Source organism: Podarcis filfolensis (assembly GCF_964270895.1).
Source record: "Podarcis filfolensis genome assembly, chromosome: 1".
Taxonomy (NCBI): Eukaryota; Metazoa; Chordata; class Lepidosauria; order Squamata; family Lacertidae; genus Podarcis; species Podarcis filfolensis.
The window spans coordinates 54,520,489-54,544,199 of record NC_139604.1 but is presented as its reverse complement, the minus strand read 5'-3'; the positions used below and the strand labels follow the sequence as shown (position 1 = coordinate 54,544,199).

The 23,711-nt window shown below is 41.7% G+C and overlaps 3 protein-coding genes across 3 annotated transcripts; 2 read left to right on the top strand and 1 right to left on the bottom strand.

Annotated features, from left to right (window-relative positions):
• Positions 1-314: 314 nt before the first annotated feature.
• On the bottom strand, positions 315-1,259 carry LOC310747254 (olfactory receptor 8U3-like; the record flags this gene model as incomplete). The annotated part of the gene is made up of 1 exon (XM_083581602.1): positions 315-1,259. One exon carries the CDS (start codon positions 1,257-1,259, stop codon positions 315-317), a length of 945 nt encoding a protein of 314 aa, XP_083437728.1.
• Positions 1,260-11,903: 10,644 nt separating this feature from the next.
• LOC310744830 (olfactory receptor 5AP2-like) lies at positions 11,904-12,839 on the top strand (the record flags this gene model as incomplete). Its single annotated transcript, XM_083576539.1, has 1 exon — positions 11,904-12,839. The coding sequence occupies one exon, from the start codon at positions 11,904-11,906 to the stop codon at positions 12,837-12,839; it is 936 nt and encodes a 311-aa protein (XP_083432665.1).
• A 5,856-nt stretch (positions 12,840-18,695) lies between these two features.
• LOC310742478 (olfactory receptor 5AP2-like) lies at positions 18,696-19,631 on the top strand (the record flags this gene model as incomplete). Its single annotated transcript, XM_083572021.1, is given in 2 exon segments — positions 18,696-18,752; positions 18,756-19,631. Coding segments are annotated over 2 exon segments (933 nt in total).
• Positions 19,632-23,711: the final 4,080 nt, after the last annotated feature.

Genomic DNA, 23,711 nt, shown 5'->3' with positions numbered 1-23,711 from the left:
ATGTACACTTTAAGATAAAATATATTTAGAGGCACACATTTGACTGAACATTTTCTTGCAGATTTTCGAGGAGAAATATATTAGCAAATTAATGGGGAAAGGGAATTAAATGACATTTTGAGTGAGCACATGTGGAAGTGACATGGACCAGAAAGAGATTGATTTATCTATCCATCCCTACATTGAGGCTCTTCTGTCTTATCTCCTGTGTTGCTTTCTAGCATCACCTCCTTTTGGCCACTCCAAGCATACACACAACACATTCCATTCTTGGCTTGAATAAAATACATTAGGAAGAATGTCCTAAATATCCATCAGCGGACAACAACAATTCTCTCTGTTGTTCTCTTCAGAGCATCTTTCACCTCCTTGTTTCTCAGGCTATAGATCAGAGGATTGAGCATAGGAATCACCAGTGTGTAGAAAACGGAAGCTATTTTATCCGTTGCTAGAGAGTGGTTTGTACTAGGTTGCAAATACATAAAGATTAGAGTGCCATAGAAGATGGTGACAGCAGTCAAGTGAGAAGCACACGTGGAGAAGGCTTTGAGTCGTCCCTGGGCAGAGCTGATTCTCAGAATGGCTGAGAGGATAAACGTATAAGAGATGAGAACAATGAGAAGGGAGCACAGCATATCAAAACCAGCAAAAGCGTAGATCAGTATCTGCTTGGTGCTGGTGTCAGAGCAAGAAAGGGCTAACAGTGGAAGGTCATCACAGTAGAAATGGTTGATCACATTAGCAGAGCAGAAGGACAAACGAAATGTAACTATGGTGTGGAACAAGGCAACACAGAAGCTGTATGCATAAGGGCCAGCTGCCAGCTGGATGCAGACTCTCTGGGACATGATGATCCGATAAAGCAGTGGATTGCAGATGGCCACGTAACGGTCATATGCCATCACCGCCAGGAGAAAGCACTCTGTGATCATGAAAGTAAGGAAGCAGCCCAACTGTGCTGCGCATGCATAGTACGAGATGGTTTTCTTAGCTGCTAAGAAGTTTGCCAGCATCTTAGGGGCAATGACAGAGGAATAGCAGAGGTCAACAAAAGCCAAGTGGCTGAGGAAGAAGTACATGGGGTTATGGAGGTGGCTATCAGTCCGGATTAGAAGGATAATCCCAAGATTCCCCATCACAGTGATAACGTAGATCAGGAGGAAGATGACAAAAAGGGGGACTTGTAGGTCCGAGCGGTCGGTGAGTCCAAACAGAATGAACTCTTTCACTGTGGTCACGGTGTGATTGGCATCTGCCATTTATTCCGCATCAGATCATCTGGTTAAACAGGGCATGATTAAATTAGGGGAGAATTTCACTTATCTCTGACAGGCAGAAAACATACAGTAGTGTTATCTCAGCATATGTGGATGATAATTTTTTCTTGTGGGTACTTTTTAAAAATACTGTCTTGTTTCTGTAGGTGTTCCGTTTTCAGTTCTGATGTGGTAAACATTGTCATGCAATCACAATGTCACCACCAGCTGAAATCATTGTTTGAGAAATGTTATGTGTTTCTGATCTGCATAACCACCACCACCTCAACCCTAAGAGTTTGCCTGGGTTCAGAAAGCATTTCTTGACCTTCTTACCAGATAAACCCTATGACTGAACACGGGTAGCTTAAACTCTGTCTCCTTATAGGGTTTTTTGTCATTTTGAAGTCAGGAAGGCAATAGAAATGCTGCCCGTTTTGATACATTTCTGTATTTCCTCCTTAGAATAAGGTGTGTAATATATCCATTGCACACAGCAGGGAAATATTCAAACATAAATACACCATACAGCAAAAGTGATCAGGGTGGAGGAGTGGTAGCACTTGCCTAACCTTCTGTGACTGGTGTGGATTACTGGGAGAGGTGAGGTGGTGGGGAGATTGGTGTGGTGCAAACACAGCTATGAAGCCAATCTGGTACTCCTGTTGGTGGATTTATATCTTGCCAACCTCTCCTTCCCAGTAAACTATACTGATGTCAGTGATGAGAGGTCGTGTAAGCGCCACCCCTCCTCCCCACCAACCATCATGGTCATACAGGTACACTGAAGAGACTAAATTGGCTGCAGCAACCTTTTGAGTGCACAGGTGACAAAATTGGAGGTGCTGCTACATAAAATGTGAAATGGTCCGTAGCAGCACCTTATTCTTGCCAGCAGGGCAGCTTTTTCAAACTGCCTTTCTAACAAAGTTGATACATGAACGTCACCTCCCAATCAGGTTTTTGCTTGAATCATAACACACCTGACACTTTTATGAAGAATCTCTAGGCAAGTAGATCCTTGGCCATATTGTTAACGGATGCTTGGGGAATTTCGTCTTTTGTGACTTGCTCTGAATTTCTTAGACTGGATAATTTTTGCACTTCTCTGAATTTTGCAACACTGCTCTCTGCAATTTAAGGGTATCAAAGTACATTTAGAAACACACACACACACACACACAGAGAGAGAGAGAGAGAGAGAGAGAGAGAGAGAGAAAGAGAGAATACATATAGAAATATACACCAACACATATATAAATGCATTTTTGTGTGGAATTTTACAAAAAGAAATGGCTGATTAATGGAATCAGCCTATGGAAGAGATTTATGGATGACACAAATGAGAAACAGATTGTTCTTTCATCTTCATATATATCATACTTCTATTCTTATTTCCTGGACAAATCCCATTTTTCACCATAAGGGTTGCTATTCCACCTGGAGCTGCTCAATGTCTGAAGGATGTATCTCTCTGTATCTATACATAAAAAATGTATCTATCTACATATACGAAGATGTTAAATACTAAGATCTCATATAAAGAAATGCACATTCACTCCCAAAGTGCCAGAAGAAATATAGTTATGAACTGAGCGATACTTTGCACTTGTCACTCTTCCCGCAGAGAGGTAAAATTCACCCTTCCTGGAAGAAAGGTGAGCAAAGTTGTGGCTGAAGAATGTGACAGTGTCCATTTTTTGCCACCACTAACCATGCTGAGGCACTTCTGCACTGATTGCTTCCCCATCTCATGGATAAAAATATACTCTCCTCCTGTGTTCCTCATTCACAACAGAATACACATTTTTTTAAACATGGAAATTATCCCCTTGTAGAACAATGCTGATTTGGTTCTTGGTTAAAGTAGCCAGCTGCCCAACCTACCAGAGTGTCCATTTCCTTGTTCTTTTATGCACTCTGAATGGGTCCCCCTGACTGCTTCCAAGCTCTTTATGTGTGTATCTGTCCCTCTAGCATTCTGCCTCATATTCCGCCTGTAGGAGTTTTGATCCTTAGGGATATCTCCAAATGAGTTGCTGAGATAAACATGTGCCATGTAATCATGCTTCTTTGCATGATGGAATCCTCTTCTTACCAACTGGTAAGTGCAGAATTCAACCCAGCATGGCATTGCTCCTTCCCAAGGGGTTTCCCTTAAGGGCAGGTGGTTGCGAATGAGCAACACTGAGCACAATGGAATGTTTTGCTTATCAGATGGTAAGTGCAGGATTCAACCCTGCATATTGCACTCACAAACATGCAGGACCTTTCATTCAGTCAGGAGAGGGGGAAAGGAGATGCAGATGCTCCCCTGCCCAACCATATGTTTACTTATGTTTTTAAAAACCCTAAGTATAGGGCTGTCTTTAGCATATGCGCCGGCAGGGTGCAAATATCTGCCCAGCACCCCCAAATTTAGTTTAACCGCCCCCAAATTAACTTTTATTGAGCTTTTTTGGGGAGGGGGGAGCCAAAGTTGATGACCTTGTGGGGGAGGGTGAACTCAAAGTTACTGAATTTTTGTTTTTGTTTTTTTAATAATATTTTTATTTTTTCCATATAAACACAACACAACAAACAAACAAACAAAGACAAAAACAGAACAAAAAACATGTATCATTTCATATCCTAATTTCATATCCTATCTTCCCCGACTTCCTCATGCCTCCCTTTTCTGTATTCCAAATTCTTATCGATTGTTCAGCAAATCTTCCCTTATTTTAATTTAAATTTAGACTATTCTTCCTTATTCTCCTTGTCTTAACCATTGCTAATAGCAACCATTTACTTTCCAGTCCAACATCATTCTAACTTTCATTAACTTTGTAATATTTCTTTAAATAGTCCTTGAATTTTTTCCATTCTTCTTGCGCTGCTTCTCTTCCCTGGTTTCGGATTCTGCTCGTCATTTCTGCTAAGCCCATGTAGTCTATCACCTTCATCTGCCATTCTTCCAGTGTGGGTAGTTCTTGCGTCTTCCAGTACTTCGCAATGAGTATTCTAGCTGCTGTTGTAGCATACATAAAGAAAGTTATATCCGTCTTTAACACCCCTTGGCCGACAATACCCAAGAGAAAGGCCTCTGGTTTCTTGGGGAAAGTATATTTAAATACCTTTTTAAGTTCATTATAGATCATTTCCCAGAATGCCTTAATCTTCGGGCAAGTCCACCAAAGATGAAAAAATGTACCTTCAATTTCTTTACATTTCCAACATTTGTTGTCAGGCACATGGTAAATCTTTGCAAGCTTGACTGGGGTTATGTACCACCTATATATCATTTTCATAATGTTTTCTCTTAAGGCATTACATGCCGTAAATTTTATCCCGGTGGTCCACAACTTTTCCCAATCAGCAAACAAAATATTATGACCAATGTCCTGAGCCCATTTAATCATGGCCGATTTAACCGTTTCATCTTGTGTATTCCATTTCAACAGCAAATTGTACATTTTGGACAAATTCTTAGTACTGGGTTCTAACAGTTCTATCTCCAATTTTGATTTTTCCACCTGGAAGCCAATTTTACTGTCCAGTTTAAACGCTTCATTTATTTGATGGTAGTGGAACCAATCTCTCACCTTCCCTTTTAATTTCTCAAAACTCTGCAATCTCAATTTGTCCCCTTCCTTTTCCAAAATTTCCCAGTATCTTGGCCACTTGGACTCCATATTTAACTTTTTAACTGCCTTAGCTTCCATTGGCGACAGCCACCTTGGAGTTTTATTTTCCAGCAAGTCTTTATATCTGACCCAGACATTTAATAGTGCTTTTCTGACAATATGATTTTTGAAACTTTTATGTGCTTTAACCTTGTCATACCACAAATATGCATGCCACCCAAAAATGTTATTAAAACCTTCCAAATCCAAAATGTCTGTGTTTTCAAGAAGTAGCCATTCTTTCAGCCAGCAGAAAGCTGCCGCTTCATAGTAAAGTTTAAAGTCTGGCAGGGCAAACCCCCCTCTTTCCTTTGAATCCGTTAATATCTTAAATTTAATTCTGGGCTTTTTGCCCTGCCAGACAAATTTAGATATGTCTTTTTGCCACCTCTTGAAACAATCCATTTTATCAATTATTTGCAATGCTTGGAACAAAAACAACATTCTTGGCAATACATTCATCTTTATAGCTGCAATACGGCCTAACAAGGAAAGCTTTAAGTTGGACCAAATCTCCAAATCTTTTTTCACTTCTCTCCAAGTTTTTTCATAATTATCTTTAAACAAATTCACATTTTTAGCTGTCATATTTATACCCAAATATTTCACTTTTTTAACCACAGTTAACCCTGTCTCATTCTGAAACCTTTCCTTTTCTATCTGTGTCAAATTTTTCTCCAAAACCTTTGTCTTAGACTTATTCAATTTAAATCCTGCCATTTGACCAAACTCTTGAATTATTTCCAAAACTCTTTTCGTGCTAGCTTCTGGCTCTTGTAATGTAAGTACTAAGTCATCTGCAAATGCTCTCAGTTTATATTGTTTAGCTCCGACCTGAATCCCTTTAACCAACTGGTCCCTCCTAATCATATTAAGCAAAACCTCCAGGACCGATATAAAAAGTAGTGGGGAGATAGGGCACCCCTGACGTGTCCCTTTTTCAATCTTGAACTCTTCTGTAACCACATTATTTACAATTAGTTTGGCTTTCTGTTCAGAGTATATTGCACCTATACCATTCTCAAACCCTTGGCCTACCCCCATCCCCCGGAGGTTCTTCAACATAAAACTCCAAGAAATGTTGTCAAAGGCTTTCTCGGCATCCACAAATATCAGAACAGCTTTAGTGTTTATGTTCACTTCCAGCTTTTCCAAAATGTCAATTATATTCCTTACATTGTTCGACAAATGCCTTTTTGGGAGAAAGCCCGCTTGGTCCCCGTGAATCTCCTCCATCAAAACTCTTTTCAGTCTCTTTGCTAAAATATTAGCAAAGATTTTGTAATCCACATTCAATAACGAGATGGGTCGGTAGTTTTTAAGTTGGGTCTTTTCAGTCTCTGTCTTTGGTATAAGTGTAATGTAGGCCTCTCTCCACGTATCGGGTGCCCTTTTCCCCTCCATAATCTCATTGCAGACTTCCTTCAGAGGTTGTATCAACCCTTCCTTCAAAACTTTGTAGTATTTGGAAGTCAATCCATCCGGTCCGGGGGATTTACCCAGCGTCATGCCTTGAATGGCATCTTCAATTTCTTGTGCTGATATCTCCTGATTCAATATTGTCTTACTTTCTTGCGAAACTTTTTTCAGCCCATTTTCCTCGAGGAACTGTTGTATGTCCATTTCTTTCTGCGGCCCTTGTGTGTAGAGTTGTCTAAAGTAGTTCTGAAAACAGTTCCTAATTTCCGCTGGGTTACTTATGTTTTTTCCTTCCACTTCTATATTTGTTACCGTGTTGAGTTTTTGTCTCTTCTTTATTTGCCAAGCCAGTAACTTGCCACATTTATCAGCAGATTCAAAGGTCTTTTGTCTCATTTGTTTAATTTTCCACTCTAATTCTTGATTCATCAGTTCCATATATTGTGTTTGATGAAATTTAATTTCTCTTAAAATCTCTTGGGATTTTGGCTTTGATCTTAATTGTTTTTCCCCTTCTTTTATCTTTTCCAAAATTCTCTCCTTCTTCTCATTTTGCTTTCTTTTCTTTAAAGTATTTTGCTGAATCAAAAACCCTCTCATCACGGCTTTGCTTGCGTCCCATACTATTCTTTTTTCTACTTTAGACCTTAAGTTGATTTCAAAATAGTCTTTCAAAGTTTTTTGGGCCTTCTTGCAAATCTCCTCATCTCTGAATAAGGTGTCATTCATTCTCCATCTGAAGGAACCAGTTGTTGTTTGCCTCATCACCATCTTTACAGCGTTATGGTCGGAGAAAGTTTTTGGGCAGATTTCTACTTTTTTTATGTTCGGAGCCATACTGCTAGTCACCCAGATTTGGTCAATCCTTGTCCATGTCATTTTGGCTTCAGAAAAGAAGGTTCCCTCTCTTTCTAATGGGTGTTTTGTTCTCCAAATGTCAATCAAGTCCATATTGTCAGTCATTTCAAAAAAAGTCTTTGGTAGTCTTCCATCTTTTGTTATTACCTGTCTTTGTGCCTTGTCCATATTTGTTGAAACTACTCCATTCATATCTCCCATCAAAATTAAGTTGTAATCCATATGGTCCATCAAGATTTCATGCAACTTCTTAAAAAATTCAGCTTTCCCTTCGTTTGGTGCATAGATTCCCACTATCAAATACTTCTCTCCTTGGGATTGAATTTCAATTGCCAAATATCTTCCTTGATCATCTTTAAAGATTTGTTTCGGTTGCAATTTTTCTTTTGCGTAGATCACCACTCCTCTCTTTTTTACTCTGTCTGAGGATATAAATTCCTGTCCCAGTCTTTTATTTATTAGTAATTTTCTGTGTGCTCTTGTCACGTGGGTCTCTTGTAGGCAAATCAAGTCCAATTGGTCTTTCTTTAAGGCATGAAATATACTTTTTCTCTTCCTGGGAATGTTCAAGCCGTTACAATTCCAGGTTAGAAGTTGCAGAGCCATGATGGGATTATTTACTCCTTCCTCCTACAGCTCCCTGTTTTTGTTCCTCGTCTGTCGGTGGTGCCGTGTTCGTGTCCAGTGATGGATGCCCCTGTCCTGGAAATGTCTCTTTCTGTAGGTCTTCTTCGTGCTCTCCCAAGAACTTGTCTTTATCACTTACAGTCTTTATTCTTCTCTTCTTTCCCTTATATTTAAAAGACAGGCCTTGGGGAAATTCCCACCTGCATGGTATGTAGTTCCTCTTCAGCAGTGTCACCAGGTCCTTATAGTGTCCTCTTGCGTCCAAGATACTCTTAGGGATGTCTTTGAAGATCTCAATAAAAGAATCTTCAATTCGAAGGGTTGTCTGGTAGTGCAGGTTCAGTATTTTATCTCGCTCCTCCTTTGATCTTAGAGAAATAAGACAATCTCTGGGTCGATTCTTCTTCTGTCTTGTTCCCAATCTGAATGCACTTTCTATCTTAAAGTCCTCTTTCTCCAACTCCTGCTTCCAAAAATCAGAGAATTCTTTTGTCAAATAATCCACCAAGTTGTCTCCTTCCTTTTCCGGCACAAGTCTAATCCTTAAATTCCTCTCCTTGTGTTGCATATCCTGCATAGAGAGTGCCAGCTCATACTCATCCAATTTCTTGTAAACTGGTGGAAATTTTTCCTCCGCAGCAGTTGCAATTTCCTTGGCTTCCTCAGCTATCTTTCGTGTTGTAGATGAATCTTCCAATAGTTTCCCAATTGCTTCTGCATTTGAGTTCACTTTATTCCCAAGGTCAGTTATACTTTTAGTATTTAAGTCAATTTTCCCAGAGATTTCTTCAATTTTTTTATTTGTTTCAGCAACTTGTACTTTAGTTTCAGCAACTTGCAATTTAGTCTCTGCACCTTGCTTTTTTAATTCCTCCAAGGAGTCATTTATCTTCTCCAATACCTTAGCAAATGATTCTTCTGTAGACATTGCTTTCACTTTTGGCTTTGCAGCAACTATAGTTCCAGAGGCTCCTGTTACAGAAGCCCTTCTTTGCATGAAAGGGTCAATTTTATATTGTCTGCCAGTCAAAGTTACTGAATTTTTGGGGGGGAGGGGGGAAATCGCTCACCTATAACAACCTTTTCACTGCCGCCGATCAAGAGAGACCAGTATGCAGTAGGTATATATTTGGCACCCCCCAGAATTAGGCGCCTGGGTGCCCCACACCCCTTGCACCCCCTTAAAGACAGCCCTCCCTAAGTAGCCCTGAATCAGAGGCACCAGCTTGCAAGGCCAGTGTTGCATGTGTGACATATGTGTGATGTCAAGAGGTCAGGGGCGGAGCCAAACATGGTGATCATGAAGCTTCAGTGGCTGGTGGCTTCTCCTCCACTTCCTCTTGGCACCACCACTGATGGGAGGCTGCTTCGACCCTCCTTCCCCTCTGCAACAGCTGCAGGAGAAGAATGAGTCGACCGCTGGAGTTGTGCAACACTTGTCTCTGTGCTTCACCTCTGCACTTTTTGGACATTGGAGGAAGCCCCCACTCCCAAAATATAGGGATGGCAAAAGGGCTCAGCCCCCAGGAGCTGGCACCGCTGCCTTGAATTGATCGGGGATCAGATTTTGGGTGGATGACCCTTTGGCAGGTCTGCTGAATCCTGGGAATCTAGATTAGGGCCCTGGTGCAGATTCAGAGTTTGTGTAAGTCTGTGCAGTAATGGCTGCAATAAATCAATAATAAGATGTGACTTGTCATTCTATTTTGAAACAAGACAAGGCTAGGTGGGAATGTTTGGTCCTAAGTGCTTCTTGTTGCTTTTTTGTACATACAATGAATGGGGTGAACATGTATTTTTTATATATATGTTGCAGAGTTTTGTAACATTTAAATTAAAAGAGATGCTGCTTTATAATGAATCAGAGCAGCAATCCAGCAGCCCCCTTTTAAGATTCCAAGAAAACTTTGGAGATTCTGTGGTTTGGACCATGAGACAGAACCAGGAAAGCAAAGTGCACCAAAGGGAAGTAGAAAACAGCAGCCATTTTGGACTACCAGAATTCCTATAGAGCAGTGTTTCCCAAACTTGGGTCCCCAGCTGTTTTTGGGCTACATCTCCCATCATCCCTAGCTAGCAGGACCAGTGGTCTGGGATGATGGGGATTGTAGTCCAAAAAACAGCTGGAGACCAAAGTTTGGGGAACACTGCTATAGAGCTTGGTGTCCAAATAACTCATTCATCAATCACAGCTCTGACTTCACACATTGATTAAAAACATTGAAAGGCAGGAGCAGCCTGGTGACTCATTTCATAGAAATTGCTTAGAAAGTTGCATGTACATTCTAGAAGGTACAGTGGTACCTCGGTTTCTGAACATAATCTGTTCTGGAAGACCGTTTGAGTTCTGAAACGTTCAAAAACCGAGGACTCGACAGCCGACAGCTAGGCCTCCGGATCTTGTAGTCAGTGGAGGCTGCGTGGCATGTTCAACTTCTGAGGTGTGTTCGAAAACTGAAGCATTTACTTCTGGGTTTATGGCATTCGCAAACTGAAATGTTTGTCAACAGACATTCAAAAACCGAGGTACCACTGTACTTTTTATTTTTTAAAAAATGAAAGCTTAGACTCTAGGCCCCTTGCAAGTCTGGACCCTGATGAGATGGCACCATTATAATCTCTCTCTCTCTCTCTCTCTCTCTCTCTCTGTGTGTGTGTGTGTGTGTGTGTTGCTTGATGTTATGGGGAATTTTCCCAAGGCTCGGGTGAAATTGATGAGTTTAGTCAGTTGCAGACACCCAAGTTCGGAGGCAGATAGACTAATCCTGAGCCATCCACACCTAGTGTGACTTTCTCTGCTCTGCAGCAAGAGACATAAAGGTGATTGAGAGCCTATAGGGAATCCTCACAAGAGAATGAATAAATACTCTGTGCGCTCCTCATCCAAGCTCAACCCTCTGAATGCTGCTGAGGCTCCATTCCACAGGTGAGCTACTAAAGTATGAAAATGGTGTTCAGGAGACAAGTCCTAGGAATCTCTGGTTGTTGTTGTTGTCATCTGCAATTCATTGAGTACTTTAAAATAGATATTAGTGGTAGACAGAATGGTGCTGAGAGTTTAGGATTTTGCTCATTTGCTACAATTAAAAATGCTGCAATCCATAGCTGATTGTGCTTTTGGATACTCAAATACATATCTTGCATAGATTGGAATTCCTATTAACTTCCGTGTGGGTGGAAGGGAGCCAATTTGTGTGTTCTGAGGAATATGTGAGTGGATCAGGTTTTTTTCACTGAAAACAAAGAGAGAAGTAATTTGGTTGGGAAGATAGCATTATACAGGCACCAGAGTTTCCACATCTGGAAAAGATTACAGGAGGGCACTAAGTTAAAATCTACCTTCAAAAGGTGTTTTCATGCAAAATGTGTAGGATTTTAAAAATTAGTAGCACTTTAAAAAGGTAAAGGGACCCCTGACCATTAGGTCCAGTCATGACCGACTCTGGGGTTGCGGCACTCATCTTGCTTTATTGGCCGAGGGAGCCGGCGTACAGTTTCTGGGTCATGTGGTCAGCATGACTAAGCTGCTTCTGGCGAACCAGAGCAGCCCACGGAAACACCGTTTACCTTCCCGCCAGAGCGGTACCTATTTATCTACTTGCACTTTGACGTGCTTTCGAACTGCTAGGTGGACAGGAGCAGGGACCAAGCAACGGGAGCTCACCCCGTCGCGGGGATTCAAACCGCCAACCTTCTGATTGGCAAGTCCTAGGCTCTGTGATAGTAGCACTTTATCTCCAAGTAAAATAAAACATGAAATCTTTACAGGCCTCAGAAGTAAATAACATTGAGTCTAGTGTGGCTTACCCCTGAATAAATGGGCATCTCCTGAAAATAGAACATTCTGTAATTTGAAGGGAATTCTGAAATATCTCCTCCTGAATTTAAAAAGGGTGTAGTTCCACAAATCTCCCTCTTGCACATCATTTGCTCCTAATGACCATATGCAACTGGCAGGATTAAGGAGATGGAAATTGTCTGACCCCTCCTCCCATCTTCTTCGCTCTCTCAAAATAGATAGTAGATACTCAGCCTTTTTCTTTCTTTCTGTCCCAGCAGCTAATCTATAATAAAAAACATGTCTGTGTGGAATCATTCAAGCACCACTGAGTTTATTCTCCTGGGAATCACAAGCCGAATGGAGCTGAAACTGCCCCTCTTCTTTCTGTTCCTTCTGATCTACATTGTCACCCTGGTGGGGAACATAGGGATGATCTTGCTCATCAGGAGAGACCCTCGCCTCCACACCCCCATGTACTTCTTTCTCAGTAACTTGGCTTTTGTGGATGTCAACTATTCCTCAGCCATCACACCCAACATGTTAGTCACTCTCTTGACAGAGAACAAACGCATTGGGGTCATTGGATGTGCAACTCAGATGTTTATGTTTGTTATATGTGGGAGTTCTGAATGCCTTTTGTTGGCAGTGATGGCGTACGACCGGTATGTGGCTATCTGCAACCCACTGCGTTACCCCATCATAATGTCAGGGAAAAGGTGCATGTGGCTAGTAGCTGGTTCCTATTTCCTTGGCAATTCTTATGCAGTTCTACATACAGTGTTTACCTTCACTCTGTCCTTTTGTGGGCCAAATGTGATCAACCATTATTACTGCGACATTCCCCCACTGCTACAGCTTTCTTGTTCGGATACGCACACCAACGAAACAGTGATATTTGCACAGGTTAGCATAAATTGCGTTGGCACAACAGCAATCATCTTGCTCTCCTATGCCTGTATCTTGGCCACCATTTTGAAGATCCATTCTTCTGAGAGCAGGCGCAAGGCCTTTTCCACCTGCACATCCCATCTGACGGTTGTCAGCTTATTCTACGGGGCAATTTTCTTCATGTATCTGAGACCCAGCTCCACGTACGCACTAGAGCAAGACAAAGTGGCCTCGCTATTCTACACAGTGGTGATGCCCATGCTGAATCCCCTCATCTACAGCCTGAGAAACAAGGAGGTTAAGGATGCATTTTGGAGACTGCTTGGGAAGACACTGCCATTGTAAAGGACAATTATGGAATAACAAACCAATATAATAATGAACAGGATATTCAACTTTCATTCTGTTTACTAATATTCATTATGCCTTTCAGTTTATTATTGTTGCTGTATTTCTATTTTAAGGGCTTGTTCTAATGGTGGTGCAAGTAGAAGGAACCTTCCCAAACCAATGTTTATCATTTTTTTTTTATTAGATTTATATACCGCTCTTCATTAAAAGATCTCAGGGCAGTTCACAAAATGTTCACCTCCCTGTTGCAGCCCCCTCTACCAAGGACAGATGCATCAGTCATATCTACATGTTGGTTCAGAAGTCCATCCCATCCCATTTCCAGATTAATTTGCAATTTTTACTTTTAAAAATACAAAAGAATTTTTGCATATAATACATACACATACTTTTATTACAAAATACATACGGTATATAAATATTATTTGATCCCAAAATGAGCATTTAAAATACCTTTTTCATCTCACGTTGTGCATTTTAAAGCATATTTTATCCTAAAACACACATTTCTTTCCTGTTTTTGTTTCTATGAAGAAATGTATTGTGAAATTCAGAGAAGCAGAAAGAAAATTACACTCTGATCTATGTATTATTCTGGGAGACGTGGATTAGGTTTGTTCACTTACAAATTCAGACAAAATTCATCTCTGAGGCATCTTAAATTTTTTACATTTTTTAAAATGCCAAAGCAGTCAGTAGGATAGCCATTCTCTACTTTGCAGAGAACAGTTCTCCATTTGAAGAGTTATCCCAGGACAGCCCTCTAATCTGAAGGGCTACCAATTACATGCTTAGTATATAAAGAACAATCAAGAAGAAAAAGCAGCAGAGGCCTTGAGGTTGCCTATCAATGGTTAGCTCTTGCACTGCAGTCTAAGTAGACACAGATGCCACCTGGTCACAGTCTTTGCTACTATGGGGAGATGTATTGTATTTCAATTGTAGTAATTATTTCCAGATTTGCATCTATACACATTAGCACCTGCAAATGTTATGTGAACCTTTCTCCTACTTCATCCTTTTTATTTTTGTCAGTTTAACAATGGGTAAGCCACCACCCTGGCTTTAAGTCATGGAATCTGGAGTTGTACAGCCTAAGAATAGGTTTACCTGCTCAAGGAGAGACAGGCTAGCAGCAAATACAGCTGAATGTGCATTTGTTTATATAAAGAGATATAGCAGAAATGCATCTGTGCATAAGTGTTTATATGCTAATGCTAGAAGCCTCTGAACCTAGATGGGAAAACTGAATGCAGGAGAGGAAAGTTAGGGCTGCCATACATCCTGACTTTCCAGGACATGCCTTGGAATAAAAAAAAGCATAACTTTTGTTCCCCTAAAAAAGAAACACCCAAAAAACTCTGTTCTGAATTTCACTTGGAGTTATGGCAACTCTAGGAAAGTGCCTGCTTGTATGCTGCTACAGGCATGTAGCTGGCCACTGTGAGAACAGGATGCTGGACTAGATGGGTCATTTGGCTGATCCAGCAGATTCCTCTTATGTTCTTACGCCAGGCATATACAAACTCAGCCCTCCAGATGTTTTGGGACTACAACTCCCATCATCCCTAGCTAACAGGGCTAGTTGTCAGGGATGATGGGAGTTGTAGTCCCAAAACATCTGGAGGGCCGAGTTTGCCTATGCCTCTCTTATCCAACATTTACTCCTATCTGAAAGAGCTGCGGTGGATACCACTATAAACACTATAAACCACTATAAACAATATTGCTTGTTCAAGTAGCTACATACCCAACTAGAAACATGCAATTTGATGCGGTTTTCACACGTGAAACACGGATCTCCAGATTTAGAAAGGATAAAGACTGCAATGTACTTGAACATTCTGGCCCATGTAATTTTAACATATGCATTACAAACCCAACTGAAGCAAAAGCTCCATTAAGCCTTATGTGTGGGAACTATATTTATCATGGTTTTCCACTGGTGAATTCCCTGTGATCCACCTATTACGGATACAGGCTCCAGATGGATATGTAAGTTAGTGATGATGATCTATTAATACACTAGTGGTTATTATAGGTAGAATGTTTACAAAGATATAATTCCTCTTAGAGACTCATTAAGTTTATGGAAGCAATAATTACTCAAGGCAAATCTTTATTTAGTATTAGGAACAATGCTTCCAAATGGTAACAATGATTATGGTCTTAACAAATGATGAGATTGGAGGTCCACAATGGCCTGCGCTTGCCCAGGCAGGTGCATTATGTGACCCGTGAGAACAGCAAAATAACCAGACTGTACAGTGGTGATGGGATAAAATCAGGCCAAATCTTTATTGAAAGCAGCAGGCAGTTCAAGGGTTGCCATGGCATTGGGTCCCAAGATCAATTGATCATTCCACAAGCCCCGTATTGATGGAATGGATCTGCTGGATTTGGATGGCTCCAAACCTGTTCGATGGGAGTCAGCTGATGTTGAAACTGCCATGGTGCAGGCAGGGTCTCACTGGGAGACCAGGGTGCAGATTCCAACCAGGCAGATACTGAACCTGCACTTGGGATTGCCATGGTCAATCCTCCTCTTAGGCCCCTTATGGCCTCCCCTATACTATGTTGATCCTGACTAATGCCGTTTCCGCCCTCATACAAACAACATTCTTCCGGCTAACAAAGGAAAGCCATAATTTCACTGAGGGAAAGGTGAGAAAAGCCCCAACCAAATGCCAATCAAAAGGAAAGAAATTCCTTTCTGGTCCTTTCAACCAATGACCCAGAATTGCTATGTGAAGGCTCTAACCCAAGGGCAGGCAGGTAGGAAGCTCTCAAAGCAAAATGGCTGTGAGCTTCAGGGGAAGCAGCCTTATATAGGCTTTCCCCTCCCCTCTTCAGCAAGGACCCATGAGGAAGCTTTTTCACACAAGCCCATCACACACAGAAGATACTGGGCAAAACCTGGCCACAGCCCCACCGGCCAAAGGGTCCCATGCTTATTGGGCATGGAACGGGGTTTATGTCTGCTTGACAATGGAAAGGGTGTTCTGGAAACCTGGGAGATGAAGGTTGTGGCCCTACAATTAGACAGAGCGAGACAACCACCTCAGAGGGAAGATGATGAGAGAAGGCAGCGCTCATTCTTCCTGAGACTCACCTGGGATGTTCCCAACTCCCTAAGTCAGTGCCCTAGTGATGGTGCTTGCTCAATGCTGGTCTGAGTTGACTGGCTTTTCCAGTCAGTTAATCTCTCTGATTGTGTCAAAGATAGGACCTTCAGGAAAAGGCAGCCAACGTAGTCCACATAGTTCAGCAGGAAAGCACTGCTCTTAATATGTGATGCGTGCTGATGCCATTACTGCTGCATTTGTTTGAGTGGACAGTGAGCATGCACCAGGTATAGAAGTAAGAGAGTGGCAGCAAAGTGTTGAAAGGCAGAGGCGTGTGTTCCATGTATCTTGTCCTGCACTTCCTAAGCTAACCAGCAGACGATGCTGACCCAGTGCTGGTTTTGAAGTAAGATTCAGTTGCTAGTCTGATTGGCTTCTGTACATGGGGGTGTCTAGGCAGCAAAATATATTGGGCTGGCCCCGCAAGCGTTATGTAGATTTCTCTAAAGCCCATAGAAGGACAAGGAAGGAAGAAGATGAGGAAGTGCTATAGGAATGAATAACTCATTCTAGAACAAATGACTATTCACAACAGCCCAGACTAATTGGGCAACTTATCTTCAGCATCACACTAAAAAGTATATGTGAAACTTAGGGGAGTTAAGTCCCAGAGGTAACAGCAAATAATAAATACTATGAGAGGCTCCTCAAGATAGCAGACAATCATGTTCAACAAGCAGGTGCTTCATCTCACAGGGTAAGCTGGCAATTAATCACTTCTGAGTATGGTATTTAGGGGCCAATGCTTAGCAATCACAAGCATTTTTATCACTAGTGTTAATCACCAATATAGAGACAAACAACATAGTAGCTGCTGTTGGGAAAATAGATGTAATATATGCCTGGAGGGCTGGATATTCTATATTGGATAGATAAGGGAGGGTTGATGGGAGACATCAGGAATTGACAATGCACTGCAGGGAGCAGCAGCAGAAAGTAAATTGATGGTAGAGGAAACAAGTAAAGATGATTTATGGAAAAGGAGCATCTTGAGGGGCAACCTGGAAGGAGGAGGAGGATCCATCTCTAAATGCACCCATTTCAATTGTGGAAATAGAGCTGGCTATTAATCAAGCAAAAACAGGTAAATCATCGGGTCCTGATGGGCTCACCACCTCTTGCTATAGAACATTTCGAGATCTTCTAACAATACCACTGAAAGATACAATGAATGGAGTACGAGAAAGACACAGCACTTGAAAATTGCACCCTAGCCTAAGTCATTAATTACCTTCCTGCTGAACAGCCCACACCACGGCCCATAATCGTCTTATGAAAAACGTTTAATAGCTTGACCATGATTCCATAAGAAATCAACATTTTACCATTGAAGTTTTTCCCACCTCCTGAGGTTAACTATAATTTTATTACTATCTACTCTTAGTAGAATTTTCAGATTTTCAGGTTACATCTTTGCCTCCTTTGCCAGGAATGAAGAAATGAGGTATGAATTGGGGTGAATGAAACATGCAGTTAAAAGAAACACCCTAACACCCCTCATTGTGGGTTCCTGATAGCTGGGAGAATAAGCTTACCAAAATTCCATCCCTGCTTTGACCACTAGAACAGTCTCCCCTTGCCTGTTCACCTTAAAGGTAATCAACCACAGATGTAATGAGACCGACAGAATCCTAGAGTAGCTTCATTTCTGTAGCACTTATGCAAGACAGTTGTGAGAAGTCGATTGGATAAGCATCTCTTCACCATAAGGATGCCTCAGTTTAACTCCCTCCTGACCCATCTTACACCTGCATCTGTGTCAAACTGGTGTTTCACCAAGTTGGCCCAATTACCATATCCCTCCCTCAACATATCCCTCTACTACTACAGCATGAAATAGATGTGGGGGGCCAGTGCTCTCAGTTTGCCAATTCTGAGGGTACCCACCCCAATACAAATTCTATTTAACCCCTTAAATAGGGACTGGCTACTCCCATGCTCTAAATACATAAATATATATACAGTAAAGGTAAAGGTAAAGGGACCCCTGACCATTAGGTCCAGTCGTGGATGACTCTGGGGTTGCGGCACTCATCTCGCTTTACTGGCATAGGGAGCCGGCATACAGCTTCCAGGTCATGTGGCCAGCATGACTAAGCTGCTTTCTGGCGAACCAGAGCAGCGCACGAAAACACCATTTATCTTCCCGCTGGACTGGTACCTATTTATCTACTTGCACTTTGTGCTTTTGAACTGCTAGATTGGCAGGAGCAGGGACCGAGCAATGGCAGCTCACCTCGTCATGGGGATTCGAACCGCCGACCTTCTGATCGGCAAGCCCTAGGCTCTGTGGTTTAGACCACAGCACCACCCGTGTCCCATATATACAGTATATAATTATAAACATAAAAAGTGGCGCATTAGGAGAGCTGCCACTCTGGAAATGCACCGAGGAGGGTTAGGCTTTTAAGCCTGTCCACATTCCTCCTTTGTCTGGCAGATGCGTCCCACCAGCTATGGGTCACCAAAACGGATGTGGGTGAGGGAATCACCCTTCACCTGAAACAAGGGCAGAAGAGCACCATCCCATTCACTCTTCCAGGCTTTGTATTTTGAAACCCTTTGCTTTAGAACTCTGGAAGCACATGAAGTCTTTGTCCAAAGTTACCTATTGAAATCGTATTTTGTTTTGTTTGCAACACAAAGGGAACTGATCTGAGAAAATAAAAGATTACTTTGCTAACCATTGTTTCTCGTCCCACACAGGTAACTTGTATATGAGGAAATGTCTCTGGAGAATCACACCACAATCACTGAATTCATTTTTCTAGGAGTCACAAACTGAACAGACCTGCAATTGCCCCTCTTTATCCTGTTCCTTATTGTCTATATTGCCACCGTAGTAGAAAATCTGGGCATGATCTTTCTGATAAGGAGTGACTCACAGCTTCACACTCCCATGTATTTCTTCCTCAGCCACTTGGCTTTTGTGGATCTCTGTTATTCTTCCACCATCACCCCCAAAATGTTGGTGGATCTCTTGTCAGAGAGAAAGAGCATTGGGGTTTCAGGCTGTGCAACCCAGATGTTTCTGTTTGTTGTATTTGGGATTACTGAGTGCCTCCTGCTAGCTGGAATGGCCTATGACCGTTATGTGGCAATCTGCAACCCCTTGCTCTATTCAGTTATTATGTCTGAGGAAAGGTGTGCCTGGCTTGTTGCTTGTTCATATGGAGTTGGACTGTTCCATTCAGTTACCCACACCACATTCACTTTTACTTTGTCCTTCTGCAGAGCAAATAAAATAAATCATTTCTTCTGTGATATTCCTCCACTTCTCCAGCTTTCCTGCTCTGATACCCACATATATGAGATGGTGATCTTTGCTTTGGTTAGTGTAAATTGTGTGACCACCACAGTGACCATTGGTATTTCCTATACTTGCATACTGGTTACGGTTTTGAAGATACGCTCCGCAGAGGGCAGACACAAAACCTTTTCCACCTGCACCTCCCACTTGATGGTTGTTACACTGTTCTATGGGACAATTTTCTTCATGTATCTCCGACCCAGCTCTGCATACAGCCTGGATCAAGACAAGGTCACCTCTGTGTTCTACACAGTGATGATCCCTATGTTGAACCCCTTGATCTATGCCCTGAGGAACAAGGAGGTTAAATGTGCCCTTCAACGAGCGATTGAGAGGATGTTATCACTGTGAAATGAAATAGCAGAATAGCTGGAACAAAGTACAACAAAAGAACCTTGCAATACAACTTGATCACTCTTATAATTGATCTGTTCTCCTGGTTGTTTGTTGCGAGTCCTAGCAGGGAATGAATTTGGAGCGACAATAACCATGGCTTCACGTGCTTTTTGTACACGTGAAGGACAATTGAAAAGCCTATTGCCTTTATATAAAAAGAATTCTCATTCCTCAGGGGTTACTGGAATGAAAACTTTATGATGAAATTGAGAGAAGGCTATTGCAGTGCTAGGAAATTTAGAAACATACAGTGACATTCATAGTGATAAGAGCTCTATATAGATCAAAGGTGCAACCCAATCAGTTTCTGTGCTAAGAATGCCTTTCTCGGGATGAAGCACATTAATTATTATTATTATTATTATTATTATTATTATTATTATTATTATTATTTGTACCCTGCCCACTCTGGGTGGCTTTCTACAAAGATTAAAAATACATTAAAATGTCACACATTAAAAACTTCGCTGAACAAGGAACAATAACTGCTATTCTAGCACAATGTTAGAAAGTTCAGTATTGTGTAGGTGTCATGGGCCAGAATGTTGCACAACGTGAGGATATTACTGAATTGGCACCTGCCACAATTTATTTATATATTTTTATCCCTTCCTCCCTGCAATGTAGCTAATATGGCTTTCACAGCTTTAGCTCAGTTTTTCCAACAGAGGGCAGAGAGAGGGTGAGAAACCCAAATTCAAGCTTGAATATGAATTTGAACGTATGACACCTGGTGACATATATGGTCCTATGTACAATAAGGGATGTGGGTAGTGCTGTGGTCTAAACCACTGAGCCTCTGGGGTTTGCAGATCAGAAGGTCGGCACTTTGAATCCCCATGATGGGCTGAGCTCCCATTGCTCTGTCCCAGCTTTTGCCAACCTAGCAGTTCGAAAGCACACCAGTCCAGCATTTTGTTCTCACAGCGCCCAACTAGATGTCCAAGCAAAGTCCAAAAGCAGAGCACAGGCACTCTACCCACAAGTGAATCCCAGCAACCAGAATTCAAATCCATATAAACAATGACAATTGAGATAGAATACAGACAAAATGAGCTGCAGTCATTGATAGACCTGCCCTCCATTAATTTTGCCTTTTAAAGCCATCCAAGTTAGTAGCCATCACTACTTATTGTGGGAACAAATTCCAGATTATAACTATGGGCTGTGTGAAGAAGTATGATCTTTTACCTGTCCTGAATTTTCCTACATTCAGCTTCATGGGAAGGCCACCTGCTCTAATGTTATTCGAGTGGGAGAAAAACTTTTCTTTGTCCACTTTCTCTACTCCATGCATCATCCCATGGCTTCCGACAAAATTAACTGGAATTTTACTAAAAACATATTTCTTTAAATTGTAAAGATTTTAGTAAAAACATCCTGAAACTGCATTAGCCATAATACTTGTTATATTGACACCCCAATTTCAAAGCTCCTTGCTTTGTCTGAATCTATACAAACCTCTGCCCCACCAGAACACCCTCCTAGTGCTTTGCCCCAGTGGGAGGTATCTGCTAATGGAGGAGAAGGGGGCCATTTTGACAATTCCCCCACCCACTGCTGCCCCACATGTCCCTTGAAAATCTAAGCTGGAGGGTGGGGAAACAACCCACCCAGCCCCTGAGATCACTTTCTGAGGCCCTCCTAAGTGTGCCTCCTCCACCAGAGGTCTGGAGGGTGGTAACATGAGAAGAGGCCTTCTCTGCAGTGGCTCCCCATTTGTGAAATGCTCTCCCCAAGGAGATTCAGCTGGCGCCTTCATTATACATCTTTAAGTGCCAGGCAAAAACGTTCCTCTTCAACCAGACTTTTGGCTGATTAATTTCTATGGACCTTTAAGCGTGTCTTGTGGTAGGGTGGGTGTTGGTGGCTATTGTTTTGTTATTGTTATTGTTTTTATTATATACTTTGATGTTTTATTCTGTGTTGTTATGCTGTGAACTGCCCTGAGGTGGTGGTGGTGATGATGGTGATAATGGTGATATTTCACTCTTTCCCTCTCTGGAATTCTGCTTGACAGCGCCATTTCACCTCATTTCACCTTTCCATTAAGAGGCAAAAAATAATAATTAGCTGCCTGTTGGTCGTTTTAGTTTCTATGAGACTTCAGGAGGGATTAAAGTCTGAAAAAGTCATGTGTGAGGAAGCTCAATATCCTGTCAGCTGTTTATCTTACAGCAGCCAAACAAAAGTGCTCCATAATAAATTGCAAGATAGTCTCTTGCAAATTCAGATCAGAATAGACATTCTATTTATGCTAAGAATTCTGAAAGAGCGGGACTGCTGAGAGAATAACATCTGGAGGAAAAGTAATGTTAGGAACCAAGTGTCATTGGAAAGATTGGTGAAGAAAGAAAATGGAACAGAGCTTCTTATGGTACCCATATAGTACCAACAATCAGGGGGTTGGCAATCAGATTAAGGGAACATTTGTAGCTTATTTTAGAGTTGAGGAGAGAAAATGTTATTGCAAATTATCAGATCCCTGTGATTCAACACATCTAGTTCATTTTAATATTATTTTACATCTTACATGAACTTGCAGATCTATCTGCCTTAAGCCCCCCCCTCTCTGACTGCACCAGAGTACCACAGCTGTTTATGCAGAAGCTGCGCAGAGCTTATTTCCAAAGGTATGTAAAAGTATGCAAAAGTGCACTTTATGCTGTGCTTTTTTGTGTTGGTGTAGATAGAAGTATGTGAAGTGAAAGAAATGACTTGCATGAATTCTTTGACCGTTCATAGCACAAGAGTAAATATCTCCCGAGTAGATGCAGTGATAATCCAATTTAACAGTCTTAGATACCATCCATACTCAGAAATAAGTCCTACTGTGTTCAGTGGGGTTTACTCCTATGTGATCATAGAGCTGTAGTTGGAAGGAACCCTGAGTGGCATTTAGTCCAACTCCCTGCAATGCAGGAATCTCAACTAAGCACTTTTAGTACAAATTGGTTTGCAAAGATTCTAACTGGATTTGTTTTTCCAACAAAAGTGTTGGATTTGCTGGCTTTTTAAAGTAGAAGTATGCCTACAGCAGGATCAATGTAAGAGGCACACCCTGTACTAGAAGCAATTCATGATTCTGAGCTCTCACACTGTATCTAATACAGTGGTACCTCAGGTTACATACGCTTCAGGTTACAGACCCTGCTAACTCAGAAATATTACCTCGGGTTAAGAACTTTGCTTCAGGATGAGAACAGAAATCGTGCTCTGGTGCTTCAGGTTAAGAACAGTTTCAGGTTAAGAACGGACCTCTGGAATGAATTATGTACTTAACCCAAGGTACCACTTCAAAGGCAAATTGCACTGGTACCACTGGTACCAAGGTACGACTGCACAAATTGACAATGCTTCCTCAAATCATCTATGCCTCCTAGATGTCATTGGACTACAGCTTTCATCATCCTTGTTCATTGACCCCAGCCCACACCTCTAGTTGTGCAGATAGGTAACTTTAAACATGGACTTGGTGGTCTTACAGATAGCTCCTCTTTAGATGGTGATTTCATTTCATTAAATTATGACAAGCCCAACCTGGTGCATTTGGGATTCCTCTTGCTCATTCTACTGTGTGGTGCCTTGCACTTTTGCCCCAGACTCCTGCCTTGAGGGGACTGCTCCCTATCACACCAAAGCTGAGCACAAAACCTCCATCAAATTCAGTAACTCACCTTAAACTTTGGCCCGCTAGTTTGGGCTGGGGAGCCTACAAAGAAGGCATGGGGCGGGTAGCCATTCCCTGGTCTTTTTCACAAGCATCTGACAACCAGATATATAATGCTGCTTCTGTAATTGACGTTTCAGATTAGCCACAGACAGTACAATCCTATGAATGTTTAGTAATCTGGAAGTAGGTCTCAGTGCATTCAGTGAGATTTACTCCCTTGTAAGTGTGCATAAGATTGCAGACTAAAAGCATAGCAAATCTGTTAGTCTCTAAGATGCTGCATTAAACTGTTCATTGGTTTGAACGCAAGCCTGCAGCAAACTATGCCTGAAGGTCTTGTCCTTCAAGCATGCGTAAAATTT